Source organism: Thermobia domestica, chromosome 16, assembly GCF_964235325.1.
Source record: "Thermobia domestica chromosome 16, izTheDome1.hap1.1, whole genome shotgun sequence".
NCBI classification, from domain to species: domain Eukaryota; kingdom Metazoa; phylum Arthropoda; class Insecta; order Zygentoma; family Lepismatidae; genus Thermobia; species Thermobia domestica.
In genome coordinates, this window is record NC_137469.1 from 130,861,540 (window position 1) to 130,880,502 (window position 18,963).

The following is an 18,963-nucleotide window of genomic DNA, read 5'->3' on the forward strand; positions in this document are numbered from 1 at the left end:
GTGTAGAAAGTATATGGTTGCAGATTGAGATCATCTTGATTAACCAGACATTGTAGTTCTTATTTTTTCGGCTTTTGGAAATCACGAACTTCGGGCGAACTAATCCACTATATATTATATATGAGTTTTGTATATTGCCTCTTAACTGGTACAGTGTCTTAACTAAGGACGAATGGGCCTCCCCGCAAAAATATTAAACGGGCCCCCTCTTGCCGCGTTCATGAGACACGTAAAATTTACAGAGAACACAGTTTTGACTTTTTATGTTCTATCTAGTGGGTCACTCATATGCAAAAGTGCACATAATTGATTATTATTATATTTGTATTAGTATTATTATTATATTATGATATAGTTTTCCCCTATTCTGTTGTACCAACATCGAGAGTCTAGACATCCGGCATTTTTGATGAGATGTGGTCGCCCCACTTTTTGTTGTTTGCTTCGATGCTGGTTTCACTGTTCTTTTCCCAGTTTTGAAATACAATAAGCATGGTAGATCGCGCTGCTCCCAGCCATGTAGTCACCCTATTAAACTCTGACATATCGTCGTCCTTCCCCATTCAACGCACGAGACTACACTGACTAATCGCGTGAGATCTCTGTCACCGCCTGGCGAGCGTTGTCTTAAGCCTCGTAGCTCTTATCTCAGCAAAATAATTTTGTTCAAAAAGTAGTGAGTGGTCTTAGTGTCAGTATAAATTTTGTTGGCTTTTTACTGAATAATAAATCAGGTCTTACCGTCTTCACAGATAAAAAATGAAATAGTTGCATCATCATCGTAACATTATAAAGTTTAACTACGAAACTCAAATGGGCCTCCTTATTTACTATGAAATTCTTCCTTATTTCCAGTATTTTCCTGACGTCACTCCCACCGACGACATCTCGATCACTTCTTGGCAGGGAAGAAATTCCATGATGTGCAGGTGGTTTAACGCCCGGTTAAAGATTTCTTCGCATGGTAGATATCAGATTGCTATAATCATGGGATACAATCACAAAAGGATACAATGGAATAGTTTAGCGATCTCAAAACCGTGTGACATACCGGTAGTGCTCTCGAACGGGTCGGGTTGACCCCACCCGGGTCAGCTCGAGTCGGGTTACAGGTCCGGTCGGGTCGGGTCAACTCGGGTCGGGTTGTCGGGTGGGGTCAGTCGGGTCAGCTCGGGTCGGATTACCGGGTCGGGTCAATCGGGTCAGCTCGGGTCGGGTTGTCGGATCGGGTCAATCGGGTCCGCTCGGGTCGGGTTGTCGGGTCAGTTCACTTTCGTCAACTAAGTTTAGGTTGAGCTAAACTCGACTGGAGTCGAAAGCTGTTGTTTTTCACTAGCTGCCTAATTAAAAATAGCAATTTTCAATTGATTTTATAGAAGCCATAAATCTATTTTGAACACTTGCAGCTAGTGTTTTTATGATAAATGTTTATTTTTGTACTTGTGTGTACTTTAATTTTTAAATGTGGAAGATTGATTTTACCAATCGACTGTAATATTACACGTCAATATGGAGTCTGGATTTAGAACAAAACTAGACGTTGTTTAAGCAAGGCCAAAAGAAAGATTGGATATGGACGACCAAGCGCAAGCAGGGCCGCGGTGGCTCAGTGGTAGAGAATCCATCCCTGGTGCATGGTGTCCATGGTTCGATCCCAGCTTGTGCTAACTGGGCTTTGTGGTGGAGAAACGCCGTGTAGTGGGTTCTCTCGAGGTTCTGTTTCCTCCCACTTTCTTCATTCCACCATTGCATTCATTTCTCATGGTCACCATACCCCTTAGCCTCGGTGCAGAATCGAGGGACCTTAAACTGAATATTTCATTTCACTTCACCAAGCCCAAGAACATCGATACAAGAATAAGATAAAGATTGGATATGCAAGACGAAGTGCATAGAAATCTTCCTCTTGGCCTTGTTTTGGTGATCACCAAGTAGCGATGAGCAAATTTTCTTGCTTTCCGTATAGTATGAAAGACCATAATCAAAATCACACTTGGTCTTCATTTGTACCGATGAGGCGAGCATTCTTGGCTCTTGTATAGCATGAAAGACTACCAAGACTACGAAATGCAGGACCAAGATTTGACTGTGCAAGACAAAGAATAAGATGCAGTATTGATGACCAAGACCCAGGGTGCGAATTGTTTGAATCTTATTTGTTGGTCTGTAAGTGATGAAATAAAATTAGTACTTTATAATTAATTATCATACTGTATTTTTAAATTTTAAATTACAAAATTCATATTATGTATCTTCTTACTTGCAACTATATATATATACTGTAAAATACGTTTTAATTACCGAGAAAGAAAAATCAAAGTAGCGCGGGTCCCGGAATCATAAGAACCTATTTTGGAATGAAAGTTGAAGGGTTGGAAAAAATCACAGGTGTTCTCCCGTTTCCTCAATCCTTATCATTGTAGTTAAACGATTTCCTTTTGTCTCCGCCAAGAGAGTCTTGCTACTGCCTTCCGAGAAGACCCCCTGCCGTCCGAGCAGGTGAGGACACTGACCTTGAATAAAAATTTCGTCATATAGAACTAAAGCAAGACAAAATAAATATCTCCCACGTCGGACATTGGTATCAATTATAAAAAGAAATAACCAAACCTCAAAAGTGCCAAATATTTATTAAGATGCATATGCAAATCCCTCGCTTGATCTAGCTAGTGGTTAACGTGTAAGACTTTGGTACACATGGTCCAGGTTTAATTCCCAATGGGAGTGCATTTTGGCGTTCACCCAGTGTCGTGACCATAGTGCTCTTAAACGGGTCGGGTTACGGGTCAGGTCGGGTCAACTCGGGTTGGGTTCTCGGGTCGGGTCAGTCGGGTCAGCTCGGGTCTGGTTGTCGGGTCAGGTCAATCCGATCGGATCACAGGTCGGGTCACTCGGGTCGGGTCGGGTCAGCCAATTCGGGTCACGGGTCGGGTCGGGTAGGTCTTCAACCCGACCTGATCCGATCCGACCCGTTGAGAGCACTGCTTTCCGGAAATTACTTTTGAATAACGATATATAACAATACAGTTATATATAACTATAACGATATATTATAGTTTTAATTCATTTGACATTTGAAAGTGACACACATCAGTAACACACATCATTTCAATCACACGAACCTAATAAAATAGTTAGAATGCTAATTTTTTGAATTTTACTATTTTACGTTTAGAAACGATCTAGAAATAATACTTCGAAATAGAAGGAAAATATATTATAGTAGAAGGATTCAGTTCTTACCTGTACAATTCATAATTTAGTTTTCTCCTCGATAGAAAATAGTTTAGTGACAAAGGCACTCTGTAGACTTGTAGCACGCGATTCCATCGCAGAACATATGCTTTGGTATTTATAACTCTTAAATGGCTGTAAGAATAAATTGCATAATGATAACTTTTTAGCAACATTTTCAGTTCCTCTATTATTCCATCTGTTTAATTTATTGTTGGTTGAAGGGTTTAATGGAGGCACGAACAGTGAAGCTATTTATCCCCATCACGTAAATTAATTAACAAATATCTCTAATTTAAAGTACTTCCAACCTTTTAAGAAGAGCTAACAAAGGCATGAAACAGTGGTGAAAGAATTAATGTTTGACCAAGTAAAAAAAATATAAAAAATAAAACAGATTATGATAAACCTAAATAAAGAAATAACAAACATAATAAATGAAATAATAATAAAATAATAAAAAAATACACTGAAATACTTAAAATAGTTAAAGGTTAAATGGAAAAGCCACAGAGAACGTTAAGTATTTGAGTCTCAGGAATGAATTAATAACAGCAAAACAAACAAACAAAAAAAATGAAATTAGAAATCGATATTAATGAGAAAGAAGTTACAAATCCAGACTGTATTGTAAACTTTTAATAATTGTTACATAAGTATTCATAACAACTACATTCTTAATGAAAAACTACACCTAAGCAGCGGTACGAATAGTACAAATATCGAGGATATAGTTGTGCGCACAACCTCAGAAAAACAGATGTAGAATTTCAAAGTGATGTTAAAAATCAAATGGCCTTTCGGCCTTGATAAAATGACATCTATCTATCTATCTATCTATCTATCTATCTATCTATCTATCTATCTATCTATCTATCTATCTATATATATATATATATATATATATATATATATATATATATATGTGTGTGTGTGTGTGTGTGTGTGTGTGTGTAAACAGCAATTACATTATATGAGTATCAAGGAAACGTTATTCTACCTTATAATAAGTATGTCTTTTCAACAAATATATCCAGACAGTGAGAAGCTAAAAAACGCAGAGGTTAAACCACCATAAATAAAATTGGCCAAAGCAAATATCGAAGGCCATTTGATAACTTGTTGTCTTCATTTTTAAAAATCAGAGGAAAAAGCAATTCTCAATCGAATTATACCACTTATCTACTCAAAATGCAATTTCACGAACACAGTTTGGTTCCCAAGAACACGAATAAAATGAAATTGTAATTTATAATTACTTCAATGATGTCGCAGAAGCCATCATTGAAGGGAAAATGCATGGGAATGTTTCTAGATCATCCAAAGCTTTCAGCTCTGTACATCACGTCATTCTCAGCCATAACTTAATAGTTATTGCTTAACAGGGATTCCTAACACATGGATTAAATCTTTTTTTTTTTTTTTTTTTTAACAAAACGTGTCAAGCTGTTGAAATATTATTTAAATTAAAGACAACTAAATCAAGAATCCATAAATCTCAATTTAAAAGCACTGTCAATAGTATTCCCCGTATCTTGTAACTTGCCAAATCACATAAGCAAATACAATTAAGTGTGTATATGACACAAACCTAACTGTAACAAGAAAATGTTGTGATGTTATCTTCGATAAAATTGGTGGTGCCACTCATAGTTGAGAAAATTGCCCATAACAAACTAAAGTTAAATACAGGAAAGTTTACGTGCTTACATTTCCATTACATTACTCAGAACAAATATTTCAAGTATATTAATATAATGTCAAATAGTGAAAAAAATAATTTACTCAAATACAACTAAATGTCTAGATCTGTTTCTAAATTAGAATCTTTCCTGGGAAATACAAAATATGGAGGATAGAGAAGGCTATTTGCTGCGGATTCTAAGCTCAAGAACTGATCACAGGTGTTCAAGGATGTTGCGGTCTATGGATTGGATGGGTCAGCAATGTATTTCACGCAATGTTTACGAATACAAGAAGGTTATTGTAGGTGGTGGCGATTCTAATATTGCGCCTGTGTGGCATCCAGTCCATGTTCTAGAAAACGTTAGATCAACATACAGTATTCAGCATTTAGTAATATCACATGCCACCACTTCGAGTAGCCACAGAAGCATCTGTTTGGCAGTGTTGGGCAAATTTCAATTGAATTAACAATTAACAATTAATCTGTAAATTTAATTGTTAATTGCAATTAACAATTGAAATAAGTAATGGTTAATTGTTAATTGCAGTTGGCCATTGAAAAAGGAGAATCAATTGCAATTGATCAATTGATTGAAAGTAATTGCAGTGGAAAGTAATTGCAATTGAATTCTGTAATTCAATTGCAATTGAAATTAATTGGCAATTGATTCAATTGCAATTGATTTCCACAGCAATTACTTTCAATTGATTGATCAATTGCAATTGATTTTCACTGATTAATTTTCAACACAGTAGTTCAGAGAGGGCGTGGGGCAATGAAAACTTTAGCCACGACCAATTGACTCACCACCCGTCGTGACCCACGACCCACAGTGACCCACTCTGACCCACCACCCACCATAAACCACTCTTTCCCACTGTGACCCACAGACCCACCAAAACCCATTGTCATCAACTCTCACCCATGATTCACGACCTCTTCTCTACTGACTAAAGAGTTTAAACTTGTAATAAAACAAGCCTATAAAATTATCACTCATCGGAGTTTGATTAGCGTACGCGCCTTTTGCGTGGGAGACCCGGGTTCGATTCCCGGCGGGAGCTCATGTGGTTCGGATTTCACGTTAATCAGTAGGTCCACGTCTCATATAGCCTCACTGCTGAACGGGACGTTAAACTCAAAATCAACTCAACTCATCGGAGTTTGAATTTCTACGATCAATCGCTCAAGCACCGCACTAATACAATAACGGCGGATCTGACCTTTCTAATATAAATAAAATAGAGTTTGTTCATGTGTCTGTCTGTCTATCTTTGTGCGGCCTGTGGACGATACGAGTGGACCGAAGCTTTTCAAAATTTGGTCACGGGTAGCTTGGTCTAATCCCCAGACCAAGACGAAGAGTTTTTTTTTTAATTCCTTACTAGGGGGTCTCCAGGGGACGCTTACCAGGACCGGCCTGGGGACCAGAAAAGTCGACCGAGAGTTACCAAATTTTGGTCAAAGATACCTTGGTCCAGGTCCCACACCAAGGCAAAGCGTTTTCAACAAAATTCCAACCAGGGGGTCTCAGGGGGGCGTTTACCGGGACATGTAAAAGTAGAACGATATCAGTGTCGATTTCATAGTTTTCGCGGTCGCTGAGATTCATGGTGAAACTCGCATTAACTTCCAAATTCACCGTGTTCGGCTGCGGGCCGTGGGTCAACGAAGGGGAGGATACCGAAACGTAAAAGTAATCCAAAATGACCGATATTAGTGTCAAATCCATAGTTTTCGCGGTTGCTGATATCAATGACGACACTACCATTAACGATGACTTTCAAATTCATCCACCGTTGTATGCAGGCCTTGGGTCACCAGAGGGGGGAATTCCGAGACATGTAAAAATAATCGAAAATGACCGATATTAATGTCAAATCCATAGTTTTCGGGATAGCTGAGCTCAATGGTGAAACTCAAGACCACGTTTACTTTCATATTTAGCCCCCATCAGCTAAGAAAGGGTGGCATTATAAAGGGGATCACGAGACATGTAAAAATAATCCACAATGACCGATGTCAAATCCGTAGTTTTCGCGGTGGCTGAGATCAATGGTGATACTTTCATTAGCGATGATTTTCAAATTTAGCCACCATTGTATGCGGGCCGGGAGTCACCGGGGGTGGGGAATTACGAGACATGTAAAAATAATGGAAAGTGACCGATATTAGTGTCAAATCCATAGTTTTCGCTGTCGCTGAGATGAATGGTGATACTTCCACAGGCGTTGACTTCCAAATACAGCCCCCATCGGCTGTGGTCCAGAGGCATTTTTTTTAATTGGAACCAGAGGATTATAGGGACTTTTACCGGCATATGTAAAAAGTAGTAGAAAATGATAGATGCTAGTGTCACATTCATAGTTTTCGCGGTATTGGTTGGGGGTTGGTGGGGGCCAGAGGAGATTTTTTCACAATACGAACCAAGGGGTCTGAGGGGTGGTTCACCGGGACATGTAAAAGTAGTAGAATTTGTGTCGAATCCATATTTATTAGGGTTACTCAGACGTATAGTGACACCCCCGATAGTGTATACGTTCAAATTCAACCCCCATCGGCCTTCCCAATGAAAACACATGTACGTTGTTGGATATATATTCACACAAAACATATCCAATTTTAGAAATGTTTCTTAATTGTTCTCCCGTTGTTCAGTTCGTTTACATTGATATTTTATCTGATCCATTTTGAAGAACGGGCATAACAGCTAGTACGAAATGGTAAAGTGTTTGTTATGGAACAAATTACAATGAATTCAATTATATAGATAATAATTATAATTAATAATTATTTCCTTGTTAAATTATAGATACTTTTCAGTGGAAAACTGAATAAAATTTAAAAGTCCCAAATCAACGTAAAGTAGACCAACGTAAAGGAAAAATGTATAAAATTTTCCATATAATTAAGCTTACAAACTTAAATGGAAATTTAGCTTAATTACATGGAAATTTTTGGGTCGTTTTGTGCGCCTATTTCCTCGTTTTCTGCGTCACCGGAAATGGGTCAATGTTATCCTACAAATATGGTGGAACAAGTTAATGCTGTTCCGTCAGGAACGATTTCGAGGTCGTTTCCTTCACATCATCTTGTGCGTGTTTTCTACCGTATTGTAAACCTATTTCAACGTTTTGCGAATCAATGGTAGTGGGTCAAAATGGGCATTCAATGTGGGAAGAAAAATGACCCACTCTCCCACCAGTATCGAATTTCAAGGTCGCTTTTTCGCATTGTTTAGTGCATGTTTTTACCATTACTGCACATATTTTCACGTTTTGTAGGACAACGAAAGTGGGTCAAAGACGACCTACAAATATGGCAGAAAAAGACATATCCATTCCACTTTCAAGGTCCATTTTGACCCTCTCCCACTGGTGCACAAAGCGACACAAATCATGCAAAAAAAAAAAAGTGAAGAAAACGACCTCGACATTCGATGGTGACGGAACAGCATTAAGTTATTCCGCTATACTTGTAGGCCATTTTGACCCATTTTCGTTGTCGCACTAAAGTGGAAATAGCACAAAACAGTACAAAGCAGGCACTACACGATGCGAAAGAAACGACCTCCGAATTCGATAGTGGCGGAACAATGGCTCTATTTCCTCACACATTGATCGACCATTTTGACGCATTTCTGGTGATGCTCAAAACGTGGAAGTAGGCGAACAGAACTGTACAAAATACACACTAAACGATGCGAAAGAACCAACCCCGAAATTCGATAGTGGCGGAACAGTGAGCCATTTAACTCCCACTTTAAAGCCCAGTTTAACTCACCTCGGGTGATGCACAAGACGAGAAATAGGCGCAGAAAACTTAAAAAAAAGGCACTAAACGATGCGAAAGTAACGATCTGGAAATTCGATAGTGTCGGAACAGTGGGTCATTTTCGTCACACCTTGGAGGCTCATCTTGACACACTTCTAGTGACGAACAAATCGTGGAAATAGGGGCAAAACGTAACAAAACAGGCACTCGTCAATGCGAAAGGAAGGACCTCGAAATTCGGTAGTGGCGGAGGAGTGAGTCATTTTCGTCACACTTTGGAGGCCCATTTTGACACACTTCTGGTGACGCGCAAAACGTGAAAATAAGGGCACAAAACGGCACGAAAGAACCGACCCCGAAATTCGATAGTGGCGGAACAGTGAGCCATTTAACTCCCACTTTAAAGGCCTGTTTAACTCACTTCCGGTGACGCACAAGACGAGAAATAGGCGCAGAAAACTTTAAAAAAAAGGCACTAAACGATGCAAAAGAAACGACCTAGAAATTCGATAGTGTCGGAACAATGGGTCATTTTGGTCACACTTTGGAGGCCCATTTTGACACACTTCTGGTGACACACAAAACGTGGAAATGGGGGCACGAAACAGCACGAAAATTCAGTAGTCGATGCAAATGGAAGAACCTCGAAATTCGGTAGTGGCGGAGAAGTGGGTCATTTTCGTCCCACCTTCGAGGCCCATTTTGACCGTCTTCCAGTGACGCACAAAACGTCGAAATAGGCGCACAAAAGGGTACGCGGTGTGAAATTAACGACCTCGAAATTCGATAGTGGCGGAACAGTGGGTCATTTTCGTCCCATCTTGGAAGTCCATTTTGACCCACTTCTGGTGGCACACAAAACGTGGAAATGGGGCCACGAAACAGCACGAAAATTCAGTAGTCGATGCAAAAGGAAGGACCTCGAAATTCGGTAGTGGCGGAGAAGTGGGTCATTTTCGTCCCACCTTCGAGGCCCATTTTGACCGTCTTCCAGTGACGCACAAAACGTCGAAATAGGCGCACAAAAGGGTACGCGGTGTGAAATTAACGACCTCGAAATTCGAAAGTAGCGGAACTCTTGGTCGTTTTCGTCCCATCTTGGAAGCCCATTTTGACCCACTTCTGGTGACGCACAAAACGGAAGTAGACGCACAAAACGGCACAAAACGATGTGAAGGAAACGACCTCGAAATTCATTGGTGGCGGAAGAGCAATAATTTGTTCCGTCATATTTGTAGGCCCATTTTGACCCACTTCCGGTGATGCACAAAATGTGAGAATGGGCGCACAAAGCGACACAAAACACGCACAAAAGATGCAAAACAAAGTATCTCGAAATTCGTTGGTGGTGAAACAAGTTAATGACGCCGTGAGCACCAATATAAGTATATACTGTAGTTCTTACCAGGGGGCGCGGTGGGTCAGTGGTAGAACGTTCACCTCCGGTGCTTGAGGTCTCTGGTTCGATCCCAGCTCGCGCAGTTTGGACTTTGTGGTGGACAAACACCGTGCTCGTGGATTTTCTCGGGGTTCTCCCGTTTCCTCCCACTTTCTTCATTTCATTCATTTCCCATCATCACCGTCTTCTTTAGCCTAACCGGCATAAGCGTGGGACGTAAAACTAAAGATTTCATATAATTTTTTGTAGTTCTTACCATCAAAGCTGAGAACTGCACGGTCCAATTTTTTAGCCAAAGTAGAAGCCCAACCGGAATAGTGATGTCAACCAGCCCGGCTCGGTTAAACTGAGCGTACAGCTTGAGCTGGCTTGGTTGGGATTACCCATCGACTGAGCTCAATTGAGCCAATGGCTTGAACCGGCTCGGTAAAGGCGAGTTATCGACTCGGCTCGATTGGAGCCAATGGCTCGAGCCAGCTCCGTTGAAACGAGTCCATAGGCTGGGTTCGAGTTAGCTTAACTAGGCCAATGGCTCGAACCGGCTCGGTTTAGGTAAGCAATCAGCTCGGTTCGGTTCGGCTCGAGCTGGCTCTGTTGGATGAGCTGTTGGCTCGGCTCACTTCTCGGTTCGGCTCGCTAAGTGAATGAGCTGTGAGCGAGCCGCTTGAGTCGTTGACAACCCTAAACCCGGGTCGAACAGTTTTAAACATGTTTGGCTGGAGTCCCATAACTTCTAACAATTTTTGGCTCGAGCTCCTCCTGAACTCAAGCCAAGAACCTCGTGACCGATGTCCTTGCCTCCTGAAGATTTCTTGACTACCGAGATCGACAGTTAACTAATTTTTAGTATTCCGATACAAACCGCCTATATTCCATGTTTATACAGGTACACGGTGTTATAATAATTATTAGTTATAGTAGTAGTAGTAGTATCATTGATAATTATATTGTCTATGTAGGATACTTGAAGATAGTAGTACCTGGAACTACACAAAGGATTTAGCTCGAATTGGGTCGACTCGACTGGAAACTCGATCCGAATTCGAGTCGAGTTGGGGGAAATTTTTCGAGCCGAGATGTCGAGTCGAACTCAAAGATGTCTGCTTCGAGTCGAGTCGAGTTTTAAAGAGAACTCGCTCGAACTCGCTCGTGCTCATTCCTATTGTATGCATGACGGGCATATAGAGTTCTTTCGAGGGGATAGAACCATAAACATAATATATTTAAAAAATACTTAGTTTCACGGCTTTCTTCCCAGGGGGGAAAGGGATGGTAGGTATCCAGCATTTCTTATAAGTACCTTATTTGAAATATGTAAATCAGTAACAAGTTGACAATACAATATACACACATCTTATCTTCAGTTTTAATTGCTGATTTCAATTGCAATTAACAATTACAATTAACAATTACAAGTTTCAATTGTCAATTGCAATTAACAATTGAATGTTTCAATTTCACCCTTTGCAATTGACAATTAACAATTAAAAGTTTCAATTGCCTGGTGACCAATTAACAATAAACAATTGACGAAAATTTAATTGCAAATTTTATGATTGAATTCAATTGCAATTGAAATTAATTGTCAATTACAAATTGAAATCAATTGCAATTGATTTTCAGAGCAATTACTTTCAATTGATTGATCAATTGCAATTGATTTCAATTGATTTTGCCCAGCACTGCTGTTTGGGAAGGCGCTGTGTAGATATTGAGTGACTGTTTGAGGAATGGTATTCTATGCTGTCTGTAGATCTTGACATAGCTGGACAAAAATGGTAGTTGAAGCCCGACTGGTGGTCAGGTCTAGATCGCATCATGTCCCATAAGTGTTCGACAGGACCAGATTCATGAACCATGCAGTGAAAGTAGAAAACATATACTGAGTACATTACGTTGAATTGTCCTAGCAGTATAAGGACAAGTTTAATTAAGCCTACAGTAGATGGAATCCAGCAAAATAGTGTTTGACAAAGTACATAATTAACAGTAGAGTGGGGCAGCCAATCTAAGGCAGACGAAATACGGAGAGAGAGGCATGGTTCATTTGCCGCAGATTAAAAGCAGTTAAGGAAAAGGATTGGAATTTCAGTTGTAAAGGCCCACGATGAGCGAAACCGCGGAAAGAACAGTAATTTCTTACGTAGAGAAAGATACTCACTGAGAATCTGTGCTATAGTCATGTGTTGACATTGAGTTTTGCAAATACTGTATGATTCAGTCAATGGAATCCTTTCTAAGCAACATCAAGGATACAAGCAAAGACTCCGATATGCGTGTTCAGTTTGAAATAAAGAAAATACTCTAAAATAATGTTAAGATTGAAAAGTACGATTTTTGTGTAGTCTAAATTTATATGTTATAACTATCACCAATCAATATAAAATAAATTAATTTAGTTGGAATACCAAGTGAGTTATACTTATGAAAAGGATAAAATCAATCTTAAAATGGCCATGAAGTGTCGTATCGCCAAAAAAAGCATTGCATTTATATTGTTAACGTAGTGATACATGATTACAGTTTCTACTTACATTTGCCATACAGTTAACGCTGACATTTTGAATAGATTATTTAGTCAACTTCATACTACGATTACTTATTTTTTTGTAGGCGTGATATAAGGGTGTTCAAAACGTTCAGGGAACAAATATTTGAACAGATTCACTTTAAACTTCCATGGGCGTAAGCTCTTCAAAGAAGGGTGATGTTTTTCCTAAACATTAGTGCAAAGTTATTTCATAAATAATAATTAGTAGGCCTACTTACTTACTTGATATTAATGTTTCTTGTGGCAGAAGAATAACTGAGGGGGTAAGCGCAACAGTGGTCTAACCTACATTTTTTAAAAATGAAGAAAAATCAAGTTAAAGACATGTGCTTTTTGCACAATATACCAAAAGCAACCACAAGTGGTTGAATGTGTCATACATTGTACATATATATACTGTACCAAAAACTATATGTGTTTAAGCTTAACTTGATTTTTCTCCATTTTTAAAAATGTGAGTTAGACCACTGTTGCACTCACCCCCTCAATTGTATTAAGTAACATTAACATGTTTATTACACTGGCTCAATTATTGTTTGGCGTGAGCTTATTTAAACTGTAGAGGCAGAGATCTCATTATTTACAAGCCTTATAATAAGAATCAATCTGTAAAATTTGATATCTGTTTACATTTGTTCGTATGAACATGGGTTCTTCTTTTGAACAACGTTATCCTTTTACGTCTTGAACTTTGACGAAACACTTGGTTTTATGTATTGGACAGACTACATGGTAAACTCCTTACTGCCCATTGCTCAGCCCAGTTAGTCTGTGTTCTCTGTCGAAAATATTTTTTTAAAAGTATTTTGTATTGTAAGTACACCTTGAAACATTTTTGAAATAAAGTATGCCTTGGTAAGCAACCATAGCAATCTTTAAGCTACTATTTTGTGTCAAAAATAGCTTTTGCCAAGTATTTTGTACTTTTGTATTATTTCGTGGATTGTCAATGACTCGAATTTTCTCACCATTACAAAGGTTTCTTCGTTACTGCGAGACATAACGGAAACTAGAGGGTTCTTCCTTTAAATAATATATACTTTTATGCCTAACGCAGCCCGTAAGATGCCTATCAATGAACTGTAAGGCCCGGGTTTGATCACCGGTGGAAATTTATCTCGTTCTAACCTCGTTTCTAAAGGTTCAGAGGTCCGTTTCTAGCAAAACTTTAAAACTTTATCTGGAAGAAATGAATAATTTTTTCGTTTGAGTGCTTAAAATATGTAGAGAGAGGTATGTTTATTTTTCTTTATAAGTGGCTATAAACATGAATCTACAAGGGTTGTATTTTTAGTAATGGCCACACTGCTATACTTATACTCGGGAACAAAGCAATCTATTATAATTCATACCAACGGTAGGTTAGATGCCGAACCTCCCTCAGAGCACAAGAACTCTCCTGCCCTCCCCTCCATGTGCGCGCAGTGCCAGCAGTTAGAAGGCAGTTCTGAGTGAGCGCTCGTGGACTACAGTCACCTTGCGTGAGTGCTCGCGGAATACAATCATGTTTACGAAGCAAGATCAGGGGAGCCCGGTTGAAAATTGAATGCGCTAGAGGTAGGAATGCAAAACAGTGCTACGAAGTATTACAAGATGTTTACTTTGCAAGTGCATTACCATACCGTACAGTAGCAATGTGGGTCAAATCCTTTAATGACGGACGACAAAATGTCACAGTCATGCCTTGTTTCGGTCATCCTCCTGTAAGTGAAGAAGATGTGCAGAACGTAAACGCGCCAGTGCTAACGGATCTAAACGCCACGATTCGTCAATTGGCCAACGATACAGGATTAGCACATTCGACTGTGCTGAAAATTCTTTAGAAAAACCTAGGATTGCGTAAAATCGCCTCACGGTAGGTTCCACATGATTTGACGGAAAAACATAAGTGGCTGCGAAATGATGCCGCTTGAACACACTTGGAGCGGTATCAACGTGGTGAGGCCTTTTTACGGCAGATCATTGCTATTGATAAGACCTGGGCCTGAGCGTATGAACCACAGCTGAAATGGCAACCAAATGAATGGCGTCATCCTGGGTCACCGAGAAGAACAACAGTTCGGGATATCTCAATCAATGTAAAAGCTATGCTCATCATTGCATACGACTGGGATGGTATAATCACAAACCATGCTGTCCACAAGGAAACGCCGTTACTGCAGAGTCTGCTGCAAGTTTTTGCAAAACAATGTGCAAGAAGCTGTAAGACGAAAACGATACCACTTCCTGACGGACCCATCCATCATTCTGCTTGACAATCCAAGTTCACATTCAGCAGATGTGGTCACTGATTTGTTGCATCGTTGGGGAGGAAAATGCTGTATCACCCCCATATTCTCCAGATTTAAGTTCCTGCGATCTCTTCGCGAAGACGAAGGAACCACTTCGTTGGACACGCTTCCGTACAATCGATTATCTCCTCCGGGCGATCGATCGCTTCATCCGCACTATCCAGAGATTAGGGACTGCCAACGGCATCCAGCGGCTTCCACATCGTTGGGAACGCGTGATTCACAATGCTGGTAATTATATTGAGGGCCTGTAAAACTTCGAACCTTGTAAGTGCTCTACTACTCAAGATATACCGTTGTTGTCATTACTAAAAACCCAACCCTTGTATTTCGCAAGGGAGGAAACTACTTAAAATATGGTTGGATTGTGGGAAAGTAATGAGCATTTGTATTCTGAGCATGGCTGTAGGTTTATAGAGACGCACCAGTTCGCATCCTTACGCCAAGACGAGAACTGACATTCTATTAAATTTTTAACAAAATGGCTCCAAACTTTCCTAACCCGACCCTACTCTACCCTACACTACTCTGTCACACCTTTTAAAGGTGTCCTTAAAATGTATGATTTTTAAATTTTCGTGGCTGTTATTACGCTTTTTGTCTAAAACCAGGCGGACGATCAACTTCGGAATAAATGCTGCAAGTACTGATTATAATAAAGTAATCTCATATCTAATTGATATCGTAAAATTCTACATCAATTTTTCTATGGTCGATGTGAAATATTCAAATTCAAGATGAAAAACTACTCACTCTGGAAAAGTAGGTATGGGATCTGGTTTAGGAGCAAATATTTGAAGTGGAAAACAAGCAAGCAAATCCAGTAATAGAGAATGGGTACAGTAATGATATGCTGTCTTTTTCGGATGAGTCACAAGAAGACCGTCGGAATTAAAATAGCCCACATGAAGTTTTATGTATCTGTAGAAAGACAATAATAAGAACTTTGTATTACACTCAAAATATTAAATAATAAACATGCCATAGCGTTCTAATAATTTTATAGACATATAAAGATACAACAAATAATCTATGTTATACTAAGAATGAAAAGACACGAATTAACTGTGAACCCTACCCGATTTAAGGAGTACGCTAAGCAATTTTTCCCTCACCTTCGTACTAAAGAATATTGAACCCAATGATTAATTCATTGGCACAGAGATTCTGGTTCCATTCCAAATCCAGTTGTGCATATTTTTCTTACCCTTTCTGTGTTATTGAATCTGCATTTACACACGAATTACTGTATATGATCAACTACGTAGGTATTATTATTCACATACAGTTACAGGGTTATTTCAACTATTTCTAGTAGAATTAGCAAATACTACCAGTATTACTGGGAACGATATTTTGCGTTTTTTCTTTCTGTACCTTTCATACAGAATTAATATGAACCCAAAGTCTTTCAGCACAAAATTCGAACATCTCATATGGACATCTTAGGGAAGCACCTTCACCACATTTTCTTCCATTTTAGGTCAAACATGTAAAAATGCTTCATCACGTGCTTAATTTGCTTAGCTTGGAGAGTGGGGTAATATTTATGAGCTAACCGACGTGAATGACGTATATGAGAAAATATATTATACTGTAAAGCATAGTTTTGAAGTAGCATTTCCAACAAAAAATAATAAATTTTATCAAAATTAAGAAGAAAAAATAAAATGGATTGCACCCGAAATCTTAAAAACAAACATTTTAAGTATACACTACTATAATGAATGAATTCAATTACAAACAACACAAAATAAGCTATAGAAAGATGTTGAAGGTAGCGAAACAAAATAATAACAGTAGGAAGATTCTCCAGTCATATAATAAAACAAAGGCAATGTGAAAAATTATTAAAAGAGAGCTCAACATACAAACGCATAGTATCCATATAAGTAGCATAATTTATGAGGGCGTTCACATGACAAATCCAAATGACAGAGGGACATCATTTAATAAATATTTCACAAATGTAGAACAAACCCTTATTAAAAACAAAGGAACTATTTGGTCTAGGAATTAATTCGTGCGGTTGGTACGCACACATTGAAGCTGTAGTACAAACACAAAATACATAAATACCTTAAGAAAAATATTGTCCATCGCTAGCCACCACTTTCGCCCATCTGTCAGGCAATGTACGGATTCCGTGGCGAAAGAAGTCCTCATCCTTGGAAGCGATCCAGTCAGAGACCCATGTTTCGATATCTTCTGAAGAAGTAAACCGCTGTCCAATCAAATCGTTGTTCATGCAATCGAACAAGTAGTAGTCCGAAGGAGCAACGTCTAGTGAATACGGCGAGTGGGGTAAAACTTCCCATCCGACATTTTCTAAATAGGTTTTGACCGGTTTTGCGACATGTGGGCGAGCGTTATCATGTTGAACAATAAGTTTATCATGTCTGTTCTCCCATTCTGGTCGTGTTCTGGCCAGAGCTTGCTTCAAACGCATTAATTGTCGTCGATGACGTTCTCCATTCATAGTTTCACCCGGTTGCAGCAGCTCATAGTACACCACACCTTTCATATCCCACCATATGCACAGCATAACCTTTGCACAGTGAGTATCTCGTTTTGGTTGTGATGGACCTGGTTCACCTGGTTTCACCCAGGCTTTTTTTCGTTTAGGGTTCTCGTAATGGATCCACTTCTCATCACCCGTAATAATTCGATGCAGAAACCCCTTTCTGCTTTGTCGTTGAAGCAGCACTTCGCAAATGGTTTTTCGTCTTTCAACGTCTCTGTCTTTCAATTCATGTGGAACCCAATGTGACATCTTTTGAATCATTCCCATGGCTTTCAAGCGTTTGGAGACTGTTGCTTGATCAACGCCTAATGCTGCTGCAAGTTGTTCCTGCGTTTGACACGAATCCTGCTCGAGCAATGCTGTCAATTCTTCGTCTTGAAATTTTTTTGGCTGTCCAGCTCGCTCTTGGTCTGCCAAGCCGAAATCACCACTTCTAAACCGTGCAAACCACTTCTGACACGTTCGCTCAGCTAGAGCATGGTCACCATACACTTCCACCAAAATACGATGACTTTCAGTCGCACTTTTCTGCATGTTAAAGTAATGCAGCAGGACACCCCGAAAAAACACTTTATCAGGCACAAATTGCGCCATGTTCACTTAACTACAAACTGGTGTTGTTGACGCTTTAATCCACTGCCCTATACTACGAACGATACGCGATGACAGGGGTTTGCAACACATGTGTGGATACACGGAACTGTGGGACGCTCCGTTCGTTGCGCCATCTCTTGTCCAACTGCACGAATTAATTCCTAGACCAAATAGTAAAACAAACTATGGAACTCAAAATTTAAAAATGTGATAAATCTGTATTCTTAAAACCAAAAACAGAGAGTGAAACAATCATCACAATAAAACAAATGAAAAATTATAATTAGACTGAGACTGATGATTGATGAAATATCTAGTAATTTGATAAAAAGTTGTTACAAATATATAGTTAAACCATTACATTGTCTCGTAAGTATTTCACTCGCCACAGGAACTTTTCCTGATAATCTTAAAATTGCTAAAATTAAACCATTACACAAAAGAGATAAACGCAATGAAATGGAAAACTATAGACTGATATAACTGCTACCCATCGTAGGTAAAATTCTTGAAAATATAATGTTCAATCGGGTAGTGGATTTCATTGATAAATTCTATTTTATCCTACACACAACATAGTTCCTTGAAAGGCAAATTCACAGACACAGCAATTTTTCATTTTCTAGAAACCTGCAGAAAGTTGCTGCATAAGAAAAAAATGTATAGGAATATTTTCGAATCTAACAAAAGTCTTTCATTTAGTAAATCATAACATACTGGTAGAAAAACAGCCGCTATGACATTAGTGACCTAGCAAATAAATGGTTTCAATCATACCTTAAAGATAGGAGGCAAGAAACTGAAATAACAGGAATAATTAATAATAAAAATCATAAATGTATATCAAGTGATTATTAATCATAGAGTACCACAGGGATCAATTCCAGGGCCAATTCTCTTCCTTCTTTA

General features: G+C 39.1%; 2 protein-coding genes across 5 annotated transcripts in view; one reads left to right on the forward strand and one right to left on the reverse strand.

Moving 5' to 3' along the window:
• LOC145673417 (uncharacterized) overlaps positions 1-18,963 on the reverse strand; it is a 755,597-nt gene that overhangs the window by 345,795 nt on the left and 390,839 nt on the right. Inside the window, exons 19-20 of the mRNA XM_081743106.1 lie at positions 15,690-15,857; positions 3,244-3,369 (exon numbers count right to left, since the gene is read on the reverse strand). Of these exons, the coding sequence (XP_081599232.1) occupies positions 3,244-3,369; positions 15,690-15,857 (294 nt within the window). The remainder of the gene's footprint in view (positions 1-3,243; positions 3,370-15,689; positions 15,858-18,963) is intronic.
• Positions 1-18,963, forward strand: part of LOC145673418 (uncharacterized) — a 207,508-nt gene that overhangs the window by 133,759 nt on the left and 54,786 nt on the right. The window lies entirely within an intron of this gene.